Source organism: Rhinopithecus bieti, unplaced genomic scaffold, assembly GCF_001698545.2.
Source record: "Rhinopithecus bieti isolate Rb0 unplaced genomic scaffold, ASM169854v2 scaffold_9919, whole genome shotgun sequence".
NCBI lineage: Eukaryota > Metazoa > Chordata > Mammalia > Primates > Cercopithecidae > Rhinopithecus > Rhinopithecus bieti.
The window spans coordinates 2,927,355-2,943,856 of NW_016806411.1; the positions used below are offsets into that span (position 1 = coordinate 2,927,355).

The 16,502-nt window shown below is 38.0% G+C and overlaps 1 protein-coding gene across 4 annotated transcripts in view; it reads left to right on the plus strand.

The window, feature by feature from the left end:
• Window positions 1-16,502, plus strand: part of NUP107 (nucleoporin 107) — a 63,805-nt gene that overhangs the window by 22,974 nt on the left and 24,329 nt on the right. For all 4 annotated transcript variants that reach the window (XM_017876194.1, XM_017876197.1, XM_017876195.1 and 1 more), the window contains exons 9-17: window positions 2,111-2,182; window positions 2,877-2,965; window positions 6,698-6,776; window positions 8,608-8,721; window positions 12,958-13,048; window positions 13,195-13,271; window positions 15,029-15,088; window positions 15,757-15,902; window positions 16,020-16,068. In XM_017876194.1, the coding sequence (XP_017731683.1) occupies window positions 2,111-2,182; window positions 2,877-2,965; window positions 6,698-6,776; window positions 8,608-8,721; window positions 12,958-13,048; window positions 13,195-13,271; window positions 15,029-15,088; window positions 15,757-15,902; window positions 16,020-16,068 (777 nt within the window). The remainder of the gene's footprint in view (window positions 1-2,110; window positions 2,183-2,876; window positions 2,966-6,697; window positions 6,777-8,607; window positions 8,722-12,957; window positions 13,049-13,194; window positions 13,272-15,028; window positions 15,089-15,756; window positions 15,903-16,019; window positions 16,069-16,502) is intronic.

Below are 16,502 nucleotides of genomic sequence, written 5' to 3' on the forward strand. Positions count from 1 at the left end.
ACAGGGAACAGGAGACCCACCTGAGGCTCAGCCCTAGCCCTCTGCCTACCTGTGGGGGGAGTTTACTGCCTGGGGTACCCCCCTTGCCCATGCCTATAGCTATAAAACAATTCAATTTTTTTTTTTCCAAAATAAAACCTCAGCTAGCTCTGCCAACTGTCAAAAAAAAAAAAAAAAAAAAGTCCAGGTGTGGAGGCTCATGCCAGTAATCCCAACACTTTGGGAGGCCAATGTAGAAAGCTTCCTTTAGCCCAGAGTTCAAGAGCAGCCTGGGCAAGATAGCAAGACCCTGTCTCTGCCAAAAGTGATGAACTTAGCTGGGCATGGTGGTGCATAGCTAGTCCCAGCTACATGTGAGGCTGAGATGGGAGGATCGCTTGTGCCTAGGAGGTCAAAAATGTAGTGAGCTGTAATTGTGCTACTGCACTCCAGCCTGGGTGACAGAGCGCCACCCTGTCTCAAAAAAAAGATCATTGTGTTTGTACTGAATATGTGCAGATGTTTTTAATCTTTATTCAGTAAGTGATATAACAACTATTTACGTATGTAGCATTTATGTTATATTAGATATACATAATCTAGAGATGATTTTGTTTATGTTGTTGTTCAGTATTTTTTTTTATCACAGCCAGGTCCAATAGAGATGATTTAAAATATACTACAGCATTTTGGCTGGATGAGGTGGCTCATGCCCGCAATCCCAGCACTTTTGGAGGCCGAGGCGGGTAGATTGCTTGAGGCCAGGAGTTTGAGATCAGCCTGGCCAACATGGTAAAACCCATCTCTACTAAAAATACAAAAATTACCCACATGTGGTGGCAGGCACCTGTAATCCCATCTTCTTGGGAGGCTGACATATGAGAATCACGTGAGCTCAGGAGGCAGAGGTTGCAATGAGTCGAGATCAGGCCCACTGCACTCCAGCCTGGGTGACAGAGTAAGACTCTGTCTCAAAAAATAAACAATTAAATAAAATACACTACAACATTTTATATAAGGGATTTGAACATCCACAGATTTTGGTATCCACGAGGGGTCCTGGAACCAATCCCCCATGGATACCAAGGGACGACTATATGTTTACTAGAGGTTGCAGTTAGTCTACTTCTAACTTATGAAGGTATATATATTTTTTCACATCAAAATGACAAGGTAAAATTTACGAAGATGTTTTTATGAAATATTCTGGTACCTGTCAAGAAGTCCATGTAGCTTTTCTCCTTTAACCCATGGATAAAATGGATTAATTAATTTGACCCATTCTTGAACTGCTCACAGTATATTATCCTTTAAATATACCGCTTAGTATTACTTGCTAATATTTGCATTAAATTGTCTTTTAAAGTCAGTTGTAAGAGCCTTGAATTGCTCTTAGCTTTTATTACTTATCAACTTCTGTATAGACTATAAAGGATGTTAAAGTTTTTAAATGTTTAGTTTCTAACATGTGACATGGCTGTATTCAGCCCTTTATTACAGTTTTTTTTTTTTTTTTTTTTTTTTTTTTTTTTGAGATGGAGTCTCATTCTGTCACCCAGGCTGGAGTGCAGTGGTGTGATCTCAGCTCACTGCAACCTCTGCCTCCTAGGTTCAAGTGATTCTCGTGCCTTAGCCTCCGAGTAGCTGGGATTACAGGCTTGCATCACCATGCCCAGCTAATTTTTGTATTTTCAGTAGAGATGGGGATTCACCATTTTGGCCAGACTGGTCTCGAACTCCTGACCTCAAGTGATCCACCCACCTTGGCCTCCCAAAGTGCTGGGATTACAGGTGTGAGCCACCACGCCTGGCCTATTAAAGTTTTTTGTTTGTTTTATTTTGTGTTTATTTTTCCCCAAAACACCATCTCTGGGAATATAGAATTTTAAATTTCAAGTGTAAAGAATCAAAATACCAGGTAAGAGCAGCTACAATTGATGTAGCAGTTTGGAATTTATACAATAGATACTTTTCAATGATGAATATATAGATTTACTATGTGGTAAAATGTTTATGTATAGATGATTAACTGTACTTGTTTCTTACTGGCTTTTTATCTTTCTGTTAAAATAATATTTCTTACAGCATCTTCTTTTCGTTCTGTTTATCCTTTAAATATTTTTCATAATAGGCTCTTAATGCCAGTGAAAAAACAGTTGTGGAAGCGTTATTTCAGAGGGATTCACTTGTTCGACAAAGTCAGGTATGACTAGAATTTTAAAATTTTTTTTATGAAACTTGGAGAAAAGGTTAATGACATACAAAGTACTGAAGTTTTTTTTTAACTTAAAACTTCTCTGAATTTTTTTTCTACTTGATCTTTTTATTTGCAATTAAAAGGAATTAGAAACCTTATTCTTTGATTTTTAAGTAATAGCCCTAGTATTTTCAGGAATAGCCTGTTAAAAACGATTATTCCTATAGAAAATTTTATTCTTTTGCCATAATATTTATTTATCTTAAAAAAGTAAAAATAGTGTTTGGAAAAATTGTTGCTTGGTATTTTTAAATTCAGAAACTTCACGCCTGTAATCCCAGCACTTTGGGAGGCCAAGGCGGGCGGATCACGAGGTCAGGAGATCGAGACCATCCTGGCTAACATAGTGAAACGCCGTCTCTACTAAAAATACAAAAAAATTAGTCAGGTGGGGTGGCGGGTGCCTGTAGTCCCAGCTACTCAGGAGGCTGAGGCAGGAGAATGGCATGAACCCAGAAGGTGGAGCTTGCAGTGAGCCTATATCATGCCACTGCACTCCAGCCTGGGCAACAGAGCAAGACTCTGTCTCAAAAAAAAAAAAAAAAAATCTGAAACTGTTTGATTTAAGGGTATTAGTGCCACTACAAATAAAACACGAATAGATTTGGTAGTTAACACTATTTTTTTCTTTCTTTCTTAGCTGGTGGTAGATTGGTTAGAGAGTATTGCCAAAGATGAAATTGGAGAATTTTCTGGTAATATTGAGTTTTATGCAAAATCAGTATATTGGTAAGTTACCAAACTTTTATTCTTGAGGTCACTCAATGTTGATATTGTTCATTCATCTTTCAATAAGTATTATTCAGTTTTTACTTTGTTCAGTATGAGCAAAACAAATAAAGGCTTTGCCTTTGTGGAATTTATAATTGTTTAAGAGAGTTAGATAGCTAATTTGCAAACATACAGTTGACTCTCTGTATTTGTGGGTTTCGCACCCATGGATTGAACAAACTGCAGATCAGAAATAATTGGAATAAAACAAGCCGGGCGTGGTGGCTCACACCTGTAATCCCAGCACTTTGGGAGGCCGAGGTGGGTGGATTACGAGGTCAGAAGTTCGAGACCAGCCTGACCAACAGGGTAAAACCCTGTCTCTGCTAAAATGCAAAATGAGCCGGGTCTGGTGACAGGCACCTGTAATCCCAGCCACTTGGGAGGCCAAGGCAGGAGAGTCACTTGAATCCAGGAGACGGAGGTTGCAGTGAGCCGAGATTGCGCCACTGCACTCCAGCCTGGGCAACAGAGTGAGATTCCGTCTTAAANCAAACATACAGTTGACTCTCTGTATTTGTGGGTTTCGCACCCATGGATTGAACAAACTGCAGATCAGAAATAATTGGAATAAAACAAGCCGGGCGTGGTGGCTCACACCTGTAATCCCAGCACTTTGGGAGGCCGAGGTGGGTGGATTACGAGGTCAGAAGTTCGAGACCAGCCTGACCAACAGGGTAAAACCCTGTCTCTGCTAAAATGCAAAATGAGCCGGGTCTGGTGACAGGCACCTGTAATCCCAGCCACTTGGGAGGCCAAGGCAGGAGAGTCACTTGAATCCAGGAGACGGAGGTTGCAGTGAGCCGAGATTGCGCCACTGCACTCCAGCCTGGGCAACAGAGTGAGATTCCGTCTTAAAAAAAAAAAAAAAAAAAAAAAAAAAAAAAAACACCCCCCCTTTAAAAAAAAAAAAAAAAAAAAAAAAAAAAAAGAAAAGAAGCAATTGGAATAAAACAATAAAAATAAGATAAAAAAAGTAATACAAATTTTAAAATATAGTATAACATTTATTTGCATAACATTTACATTGTATTAGGTATTCTAAGTAATCGAGATGATACAAAGTATATAGGAGGACATGTGTAGGCTATATACAAATAATACAACATTTTATATAAAGGATCTGAGCATCCTTGGATTTTGGTATCCAAGTAGGGTCTCAGAACCAATCCCCTTTGGATACCAAGAGACGAATGTATATTCTGTTGGGTATTCTGAGCTTTGGGGAAGAAAATGAATTAGAGGCCGGGCGCTGTGGCTCACGCCTGTAATCCCAGCACTTTGGGAGGCTGAGGCAGGTGGATCACGAGGTCAGGAGATCAGGACCATCCTGGCTAACACGGTGAAACCCCGTCTCTACTAAAAATACAAAAAATTAGCCGGGGCATCGTGGCAGGCGCCTGTAGTCCCAGCTACTTGAGAGGCTGAGGCAGGAGAATGGCATGAACCCGGGAGGCAGAGCTTCCAGTGAGCCGAGATCGCACCACTGCACTCCAGCCAAAAAAAAAAAAAAAAAAAGAATTAGAGTTAATGGATAGATAGGACAGGGAGTCCTACTTTAAATTGAAGAGGTGGCTAGAGAAGGCTTTTCTAAGGTAGTAAGAAACTTTTAAGAAATAAAGGCGGCAAGCCATGCAAAAATCTGGGGGATAACTATTCTGAGCAGGAAAACAAACTGTAATGACCCAGAGAACATAAAGTGTTGACAAAAAGAAGCCAGTGGGAACACTGCAAGGAAAAGAATGGTAGAAAACAAAATTGGAGGAAGCCAGATAGAGGGCTTTTACAGGCAGGCCAATGTGACTATTCTGGACTTTATTCTAAATGTGATGGGAAACCTTGAGAATAGAAGAATGACATGGTCCAATTTATGTTTTCAAACAATCACCTGCCTCCTTTTTTCTTAGTAAGATTATTGAACATATCAGAAGATGATCTTCTGTCAAGAAGATCACTTCTGTCCTGTTTTTAGCACTTGTGTGGGTTTGTTTTGTTTTGTCTTGCTTTTGCTTACACTCTTCAGTACTTCTAAATTATTACAGACCCTTAAAGCCAGAAAGTTCCCCTAAGTTAAAGGGACAGTTTACTGTAAGACTTGCAAAAGATTTTTAAAAGGTCAGATTGCGGCTGGGCACGATGGCTCACGTCTGTAATCCTAGCACTTTAGGAGGCCAAGGCAGGTGGATCACCTGAGATCAAGAGTTCAAGAGCAGTCTGGCCAACATGTTAAACCACGTCTCTACTAAAAATACAAAAATTAGCTAGGCATGGTGGCAGGCATCTGTAAGCCCAGCTACTCAGGAGGCTGAGGTAGGAGAATCGTTTGAACCCAGTTGGTGGAGGTTGCAGTGAGCCAAGATCGCGCCATTGCACTCCAGCCTGGGTAAAAAGAGCAAAACTCCATCTCAAAAAAAAAAAAAAGGTCAGATTGCCTTTGGATTCAGTAACATGTGTGTGCAAAGTCTGTAAGTCAATTATGTATTTTCTCTGCTTAACTAGGAAATTACTGCTGCTAAGCATTTGTTAAAAATTAAATCTTAAGTGGATGTGATTTATTTCTGAAAGGAAGTTTTCATTTTCAGAAAATAAGTTTTTTGGGTTTTTTTGTTTGTTTTGTTTTTTTTTATTTAAAATGCCCTGTTGGGTTTTATAATTGTTAATGAGTTAATCTCCTTTTTTTTTTTTTTCTGATCAGTGGAACAGAACAGAGAACCCCAAAACAGATTCACACTGATATGGTCCTTTGGTTTTCAACAAAGACATCAAAGCAATCCAGCAGGAAATGGAATGCCTTTTTTACAAACTACAGAAAAATATTATCTATGAGAAAGAAGATTAACCTTGATGGCTCCCTCGCTCCATACCGAACAATTAATTCAAGATGTGTCGTAGTCCTAAATGTAGAAGCTAGAAACCATAAAGCTTTTCAAGAAAAACAGGAAGATATCCTAGTAACTTGAGAATAGATGTTTCTTAGCTCATAGAAAGCAATAATCAGGGAAAAAAATTGGTTTGACTTTATCAAAATTAAAAATGTATCATTAAAAAAACACCATTGGCCAGGCGTCGTAGCTCACACCTGTAATCCTAACACTTTGGGAGGCCGAGGCAGAAGGATTACTTGAGGCCAGGAGTTCAAGACCAGCCAGGGGAACATAGTGAGACCCCATCTCTACAAAAAAATTAAAATGTTAGCTGGGCATGGTGGTGCCTGTCTGTAGTCCCAGCTACTCAGGAGACTGAAATGGGAGGATCACTTGAGCCTGAGAGGTTGAGGCTGCAGTGAGCCGCGATTGTGCCACTGCACTTTAGCCTCGGCAACAGAGCAAGACCCTATCTCAAAAAACAAAAAAAAAAAACACCATTAAGAAAATAAGTGGGAGCAAGCCATAGACTGGGATGTGTAGTTCATAAAGAACTATAACTCAATAGTAAAAAGATAGTCCTAGTAAAAAGGGCAAAAATTTGAACTGATACCTCACAAAACCAGATACATGAATGGCCAGTAAGGACATGAAAAAGCCCTCAACATCATTAGTCATCTGAGCTAAAATGTACTTCTGTATTAAGGATTTTTGCATGTTTTTTCTGGGATTGTAGTCTTTCTTCCTTTGACTTAATTTGGTTTTTTAAAATAGACCTATTAAAATTACCCCTTTAAAAAAATTTGGTACTTATTATTTCTTTCAGGGAAAATACTCTGCATACCTTAAAACAACGGCAGCTGACTTCTTACATTGGAAGTGTTCGTCCGCTTGTCACTGAATTGGTAAATGTTCTTTGAAATGAAAGTTGCCTTCAAAGTTAACTGATTTTTTTTTCAGACTGAGAATTTTTTTCTCTTGGATCTTTGTTTTGGTTTTCTAAAGGTTTGCGTACACTAACATTTTACTGTAAAACAACTAAGTTGCATTGGAATCTGATGGAATATATTGAAATATATCTGTGACCTTTGAATTGTAAATAATAAGTTGTGGAAAGTGTACTTAACTTGCCAGCATTAAAAACAAATTAATTTTGGTCTTAAGATTTGACTCTGCCTATGTAAGGTAGTGACTGAACTACGAAAGCTCTTTTCTGTTGAAAGCAAGTGAAAAAAAAAAAACTAAAGCCTTATAGTTTGAGGTTAGAATGGTTATTCTAGGATATGAGTAGTAGGAATAACAGTGGATTTGAAAAGAACTGAAGCTGAATTATTCTAGAAACAAAGGAATGAAGCTTTATGACAGGTAGGGCATGTGAAATGTTTATAGTGAAAAGTGAGAGAAATAGGTAACAATTGAAAAAAACTTCTAGAATTCTGTTTAGTAACAAAATGGTTTTGATGAAAATTGGGGAAAAGAAAAAGAAAATTGTTTGGAAACTACTCTTAACAGCTTAAAATTGATTGTAGCTAAATTACATTGTAGCAGGCAACAGCTGAAAATTATTTAATCTTACCAGCTGGAAAGTGGTGATTTCCTTTTGCCAGAAAGAGACCATGTTCCAAAATTGAATTATATGTTTGCAAAATATTTACGAAAGTAGCCAACTGATCTATTATGTATTCCATTTTCTGAATTGATATTCATATTACCATATACTAAGTAACATGTGGAGTAAGAATTCCTTTCTTGAGTCACATTGAAACTGTTTTCAATTGGAAATCCATCATGTAGATCACCTGTGCTCTTTGCTGCTAAAGTGAGAACAACATATTATCCTAAATGCTTAGAAGCACATGAAAAAAAGGTAGGTAGAAATAACTGTTTTGGGGGATTTGTACTTATTAGAAATCTGTTTAAATTTTTTTTATTAGGCATTGGTGTGTTTTATATGGCATTAATCCCAAAATAGGTCTTAATGGGCCCTCTTTCCACACATTCTCAAAAAGTACCAGGTAAACACTTTGTAGTCACAGAACAGAAGGTTTTGCTTTGTGTTCATGTTCTGTCTAGGTCTAATTCTGTTTAGACTTGACCATGTAGCTGCTATAACAGAGTGAAACTCAAGTCATCTCCTAGTGTAACCTGGGCTAGGATAGGCTAGTAGTATTTCTGCCTTGCCTGACTGAGGCATGCCCTTTGTGGGCCAACTGAGTATGTTTTAAGTGGGGAAGCAGACAACTGTGTGGCTATTTGGAACGCTTGTAATCTTGTGACAATTTCATTCCCTTTGTTACTTAGCTAAATTGAAACTGAATTTGTTTCAGCCAGGCGCAGTGGTTCAGACCTATGATCCCAGCACTTTGGGTGGCCGAGGTGTGCAGATCATGAGGTCAGGAGTTTGAGACCAACCTGGCCAACATGGTGAAACCCCTTCTATACAAAAAATACAAAAATTAGCTGGGCGTGGTGGTGTGCATGTATAAACCCAGCTACTCGGGAGGCTGAGGCAGGAGAATTGCTTGAACCTGGGTAGTGGAAGTTGTGGTGTGCTGAGATCATGCCACTGCACTCCAGCCTGGGTGACAGAACAAGACTCCGTCTCAGAAAAGAAAAAAGAAAAAATGAATTTATTTGTATATAAACTCAGGATAGGTTTATCATCTCTTGATGACGTGTAAAATGTATGTAAGTATAAAGGATTTATGGTTGATGATGACTTTTTTTTTCTTACAGGATCCTGATGCTCCCATAAGACAGAAAATGCCACTTGATGATCTGGATAGAGAAGATGAAGTTAGATTACTCAAATATCTCTTCACGCTAATCCGTGCTGGAATGACAGAAGAGGTCAGTCATGTATACCCTTCTTGTCTAATTTCAAAAGGTCATAGACTCTGAGTTGGAAGAGATTTTTGTGGCTGCCTAGTATGCCTTCTTAATGTAGTAATTCCAATCGTGGTATTTCTAGATCTAACTTCCTGTTCGAACATTTCCAGTGATAAGGCACACGTAACTTGTGAAAACAATGTAATGTAGTTCGTACAACTCTAATTAATAGAAAATTATTTATGACAAGTCATACTTTTCTTCCCCATATTGCACTGCATACTCTAAGTATATCCCCATTATGTATTTTTTTGTTCCGTTTGGGATTTTGTTTTGTTTTGTTTTGTTTGAGACCATGTATTGCTATGTTGCCCAGCCTCATCTGGAACTTCAGGCCTTAAGTGATCCTCCTGCCTTGACCTTAAAAAGTGTTGGGATTATAGGCATGGGACACTGCACCTGGCCCAATCTCCATTAATTTTTTTCTTTTTTTTTTTCTTTCTTTCTTTTTTTTTTTGAGATGGGATCTCACTGTCACCTAGACTGGAATGCAGTGACATAATCACGGCCCACTGCAGTCCTTACCTCCCAGGCTCAAGCCCTGCCTCAGCCTCCTGAGTAACTGGGACTACAGGTACATGCCACTATGCCCAGCTAACTTTTTCATTTTTTGTAGAGACAGAGTCTCAATATGTTGGTCCAGGCTGATCATGAACACCTGGGCTCAAGTGATCTTCCTGCATTGGCCTTCCAAAGTGCTGGGATTGCAGGCATGAGCCACTGCACCAGACCCAATCTTCATTATTTCTAATGCTGACTTTTCAGAGTTTAGAATAAACCTAACCCTAATTCTAGGTGATACTATTTAGGCACTTGAAGGCTACAGTGGCTCTCAAACTTCTTCCTTTTAACCTTACCTTTTAAAAATGTGTGTGATAGTTAATATCTTATATGTAGAATGATAAATATCTAATTGGACAGTTTACCAGATGGCTCTTTAGGTGAGATAGTGTGATGTGTAGGAGTTTCAGCCTTCAGTATTATGTTGTACTTGGTTTACAGTACTTTTTGCAGTGGTCTTTAGATAGAGTCTATGTTAGTTCAAAGTGTTGTTTGTTCTCTTCTATGTTATCAACCATAAGCATATATTAATTTCTTATGTAATTTCTTACAGTAATAATTTCTTACAGTAATAAATCTTGGTTTATTAAGCATCATTCCTACCGTTTTTAGGCATTGGTGTGTTTTATATGGCATTAATCCCAAAATAGGTCTTAATGGGCCCTCTTTCCACACATTCTCAAAAAGTACCAGGTAAACACTTTGCAGTCACAGAACAGAAGGTTTTTGCTTTGTGTTCATGTTCTGTCTAGGTCTAATTCTGTTTAGACTTGACCATGTAGCTGCTATAACAGAGTGAAACTCAAGTCATCTCCTAGTGTAACCTGGGCTAGGATAGGCTAGTAGTATTTCTGCCTTGCCTGACTGAGGCATGCCCTTTGTGGGCCAACTGAGTATGTTTTAAGTGGGGAAGCAGACAACTGTGTGGGGTATAACAATAATGTTAGGGGTATGATATTCTTTTATTAAGAAAAGAAGTTGACCAGGCACAGTGACTCATGCCTGTAATTGCAGTATTTTGGGGAGACCACGGCAGGAGGATCACTTGATGCCAGGAGTTTGAGACCAGCCTGGGCACCACAGCAAGACCCTGTCTCTATTATTAAAATATTTTAAATTAAAAAAGTTGATACCATGTATTTGTTTATTCAGAAAATATATAAATCCCAGCCACTCTGCTAGACAGTGTGCAAGATACTAGAAATTGCTATAGTAAACGAGGGATTTATTTTATTTATTTATTTATTTATTTATTTATTTATTTTTTGTAGAGACGGAGTCTCGCTCTGTCGCCCAGGCTGGAGTGCAGTGGCGTGATCTTGGCTCACTGCAACCTCCGCCTCCCGGGTTCAAGCAATTCTCCTGCCTCAGCCTCCCAAGTAACTTGGACTACAGGCACACGCCTCCACGCCCGGCTAATTTTTTGCATTTTAGTAAAGACGGGTTTTCACCGTGTTGCCCAGGCTGGTCTCAAACTCCTGAGCTCAGGCAATCCACCTACCTCAGCCTCCCAAAGTGCTAGGATTACAGGCGTGAGCCCACCGCACCCGGCCCATGGGGATTGTTTTAAAAAACAAAAATACAGTCATATTATTGAAGGCTCAAAAAAACAGAAATTCTCAAGGTCTCACTAGCTTTATAAAACCACAGATAGTGAGCTTTTGTTTTAATTATAGCGCTTTTCTTTTGTCTTCCTTTTTAAGATAGTTGCAGTCATAGTATACATTCAAGTTTTTTCCCTCTTTTTTAATAGTAATTTGAGATTAAATTTACATACCATATAATTCACCCATTTCAAGTGACACCATTCATGTTGTGAATTGTATAATATATATTGAATTATATAACAAAATTTGCCATTTTAATCATTTAAGTGTGCAGTTCAGTGGCATTCATTACATTAACAGTATTGGGAAACCATCACCACTGTCTGTTTCTAAAACTTTTTCATCAACCCAAATACAAACTGTAACCATTATATGCAGTAACGCCTCATTCTCTTCTTCCCTCAGCCCCTGTAACCTCTAATCTACTTACTGTCTCTATGATGTATAGGTAGAATCATACAATGTGCTTTTTGTGACTATCTTATTTCACTTAGCATAATGTTTTCAATATTATATATTGAGTTTTTATCCTGCCTTTTAAGATACCCTATCAAAACATTTTTCCATGTTAATTCCTACATAACTCTCATAGATTTTAAAGGCTGCAAGTTCAGAATAATGTTAGGGGTATGATATTCTTTAACTGGTTGTATTAATCAGGCTTTCTGGGTTCAAGTGATAGAAAGCCAACCTAAGTTACTTTATGCTTACAAGAGGAGAATTCATTGACTCATGGAAGTGGTAAGTATAGAAGGTATAGCTGGCTTTCAGCAGGATCCAGGGACTCCAAAGATATCACTAGGATACTGTCTGTTTCCAAGACCCATAGCTTTACTCTTCTCTCTGTGCCTTCATTCCCAGGAAGCTACTCCCCATGTTTTATCAGAGATGGATACGAGAAGCTCCAAGCTTACATCCTCCTGCCAGCTAACAATCTCAGTAAAAGGAGTATATTTTCTTTCCCAGTATCTCCAGCAAGAGTCCTGATGGAGAATCTTGCTATAGCTCACATCCCTAACCTTAGAGTTCTGGAATGGGATCAGGCGTATCCAAAACATAGGAGCTAAGAATGGGGAAAAGGTGATTCCCTAAAGGGATGATGGAACAACAAACATATATTTACCTTACTGGTATATAAACACATTTACTTACTGACTTATTGGTCAGGTTGAACATGCAGTATCATCAGTGGAGTAAATGAGCAGTAACAGCCTTGTCATTAGAAACTGTTTCTGTAGTAGTTTTTCATAAATCAGAGGTCATCAACCTCTTTAACCCCATTTGTTTCTAGCAGAATTAAATGCCAGTGGGTGCCGTGGGAACCTATTGTTAAGCCTAAAGTCAAATAGAAAAGCGATTTTTTAGAAATAAAAACAGGGCCAGGTATGGTGGCTCACACCTGTAATCCCAACACGTTGGGAGGTTGAGGTGGGGGGATCCCTTCAGTCCAGAAGTTCGAGACCAGCCTGGGCAATATAATGAGACTCTATCTCTGCAAAAAATTTTAAAAGAAAGAAAATAAAGGCAGAGGCCACAGAAAGACATGCATATGCTTTAAAATAGAATACCATTTTATTTATTTATTTATTTATTTATTTATTTATTTATCGAGACAGGGTCTCACTCTGTCACCCAGGCTGGAGTGCAGTGGCGCAATCTTGGCTCACTGCAACCTCTGCCTCCTGGGTTCAAGTGATGCTCCTGCCTCAGCCTCCCGAGTAGCTGGGATTACAGGTGCCCGCCACTACGCCAGGCTAGTTTTTCTATTTTCAGTGGAGACGGGGTTTCACCATGTTGGCCAGGCTGACCTGGAACTCCTGACCTCAGGTAATGCGCTTGCCTTGGCCTCCCGAAGTGTTGGGATTACAGGCATGAGCCACCGCACCCGGCCAGAATACCATTATTAACTACCTACATCCATCCCTTGTAACATTTGTTCCATAAGTTATCTAAGCTTGTCATATATTGGTTATACTTTACTATAAAGCACCCGGGTTATTGGACTGACTGCTTTTTCTTGTTTCTTAAGGCACAACGACTCTGTAAACGCTGTGGTCAAGCATGGAGAGCTGCAACACTTGAAGGCTGGAAACTGTACCATGACCCTAATGTTAATGGAGGTATTTTAGTAGATTTTATTTTGACAGTTGAGGACAAAGGCATTTCGCTCTAAATGCCAATCTTTGTGAACTAGAGCTTCTCTTTTTAGAAAGGATTGTAATAAGGTTTCATTTTAAACCAGAAATTTTCTTTTACTGTTTTATAGGAACAGAATTAGAACCTGTTGAAGGGAATCCATATAGACGCATTTGGAAAATAAGTTGCTGGAGAATGGCAGAAGATGTAAGATAAATAAAATATTCAGTGATACTGTTTTTAACTCCAATTAATTGAAAGCCTATTCAGGGGCTATGAAACATTGAAAGTAGTGTAAAACTGGTTTTCAAAGAACTTCCAATTAAACTGAGGAATAGACTTAACAACTTATCAGAATTATTAAAACACTGTGTACTAAGAATTAAACATTGATATAAGGCAGAAATGTAAAGGAGGTACCAAATGAATTTAGAGAAAAAGTACTGGACTAAAGCTTAAAGCTGGCTTCCCTAAGGAAAGAATTGAATTGAACTTTTAAAACTTAGTAGGATTTGCGTTTTGGGAATGAAAACAAGAGGAAGAAATTCTAGGTAGGATACATAGATTGGGAAACTCAAAGTAAGGTAGGTCTACCAGGTTGGAGTAGAATGCTCATAAAGGAAATACTGTCAGTTCTGTTGTAACATGACATAGGTATTCAAAGTCACCACAATAGGCTGGGCGCAGTGGCTCAAGCCTGTAATCCCAGCACTTCGGGAGGCCGAGACGGGTGGATCACAAGGTCAGGAGATCGAGACCATCCTGGCTAACACGGTGAAACCCTGTCTCTACTAAAAAAATACAAAAAATTAGCCGGGCAAGATGGCGGGCGCCTGTAGTCCCAGCTACTTGGGAGGCTGAGGCAGGAGAATGGCGTGAACCCAGGAGGCGGAGCTTGCAGTGAGCTGAGATCCGGCCACTGCACTCCAGCTTGGGCGACAGAGCGAGACTCCGTCTCAAAAAAAAAAAAAACAAAGTCACCACAATGTGCAGCATTGTACGAAAACCCCACAGGACTTACAGGAAAATGGAGTTAAGAGAAAATACTCAAAACTTCATTAGTGATACGTAAAGTAATAAAAGTTAATAAAATGGTAGCACAGTTTTACATCTGTCAAACAGTTTAAAAAATACATAAATACTATAACAAATATGGCACTTTACCTTAAAAAAGGCCCAAAGTTTGCTTGTGGAATTGGATGTCAGGGTGGTAGAAGCTTTAGCGCAGATAGCAGAAGTGTTTTTGAGAAGATCAGCATGGCAATGGCAAAATATACTTAAAATTAGATGGACAAAAGGCTGAGAAAGTAATTAGGAGCCTGTCAGAATTATTTGGACACCAAGTCATAAAGGTCTGACCTAGGATGGTATTGATGGGAATGGAAAGGAAGGAAGAGACACTGGTAGGAGCAGTGATTAGAAACAGAAGGCAGAGGTGGACTCAGTTATGCAGTAAGAGTCTCTGAAGTCTCTTGTTTGGATGATAAGAAAACTGGAAATACCAAAAGTAAAATGAGGAATTAGTTAGTTCTACATAGGAATTAGATGCAAACTAATGCATGCCTTGTTTTGATGTTGTACATAGGTCAATATCAGAGAGTATCAGGTCAATATCAGAGAGTATCAGGTATTGAGAAACATTCTAGGAGAAAATAACTATATAGGTTGTATCTGGAATAAAATTTGATTTTAAATATTCAAAGCATCCACTAGAGTTGGATCTGCTTTCACCCGATATTTGGCATTTAAATGTTTTACTTTTTTTCTCCAGATCTCAGAATTGATTATTTCATCACACTGAAGTTCTTCCTTGTTATTACCCCACTAGATCTTTCACTAAAGTTTAAAAACTGTCAAGTGAATAGGTTCAGTCTAGAAGAGATTGCAAGATTCCACATTATGAGGAAAATTGACATACTAAGAAAAACAGTATTTCAAATTTGTTTATATTCATTGTGTTTTAGGAGCTTTTTAATAGATACGAGAGAGCAATTTATGCAGCTTTAAGTGGGAATCTTAAGCAGGTATGCAATCTGTTTTAATGTTTACATTTTTTCTGTGGAATAAAATTAAATACATAAAATATTCTAACAATTGTATATAACAAATATAAACTTAAGTGTATATGCTTCAGTATGTATGTACATACTTAAGTGTAACAATGATAGAGATAATCATAAATGAGATAGTGACTCATGCTTAATTTGATGTATCCCATAACATACATGGTGTTTTAATGAATGAAATCAGATTTCAGTTTTTAACTAAGAATTGTAAATTTAACTCCAACACACATTTATTGATGACTTAAAATACTCATAGCTGTATGCAGAAATGTGCCAGAAAGGCACAGTGAGTCCTTGCGTTGTCTTACATACACATGTTTTTCTCACAATCCACTACTCCCTACATATTATAGCTATCTTTAGGGATATTACACTAATCAGTTGAAATGTCATATCAGCCTGGAAAACATGTTGTTGTTAACAGTATGAAAAAATCTGAACAGTTCAAACATCTTACAAGATGTAGTTGGCGGGGGAAAGCTTATTTGGCATAATTTTTTTTTAAATCTGCCATGTTTTATATCATTATAAAGTGATTTTATAGTCTGTATCATTGGATGTAATTGCTTTTCCTTTCTTTTCTGTTGAATATGTCTATATGTTTCTGTTTTGTAATGGGGAAAAAGCTGCTTCCTGTCTGTGACACCTGGGAAGACACAGTTTGGGCCTACTTCCGGGTGATGGTGGACAGTCTGGTAGAACAGGAGATTCAGACATCAGTAGCAACTCTGGATGAAACTGAAGAACTCCCTAGAGAATATGTGGAAGCAAAGTGAGTTTGTTGGATTGTTTTGAGTCATGGTGATTTGTAGCATGCTCTTTGATGTTTCATTTTACAGCCCTTTTTCATATTATTAATATTATTCTTTTCCCCTTGTTTCTTTTGAAGCTGGACCTTAGAAAAGGTTTTTGAGGAACTTCAAGCTACAGATAAAAAGGTAAATGTTAATAGGAATATGTTAGACATCTGGAATAGGAAACAGTGTTATTCTGTTGTGCACTGTAGCTGAAAGGAAAAGGTGGAACTTTCTCCCTTTTCTCACCTATTAAAATAAGAATCATTCTTTGAAAGGAAGAAACTCAGTTACATAAATGATACATCATTTTTAGTTTTTTGTTTAGGATTAATTTCATCTACGTATATGCACATAAGCTATATTTATTCCTTTTTTAAAATTTAAAATACATTATGGAAAATTATTAAGACTTTATTTTCCTAGATCTTAAAATCTAATATTTTCTAAAAATTATATTATTTTAAAAATGCTTAAACAACTGTAGTAATATTGTATGTACTTGTAACAGTAAAATAATTTAAGAATGTATAAATAAAACCTTTATAGTAATATCTACCCCTTTATGGTTATTCCCC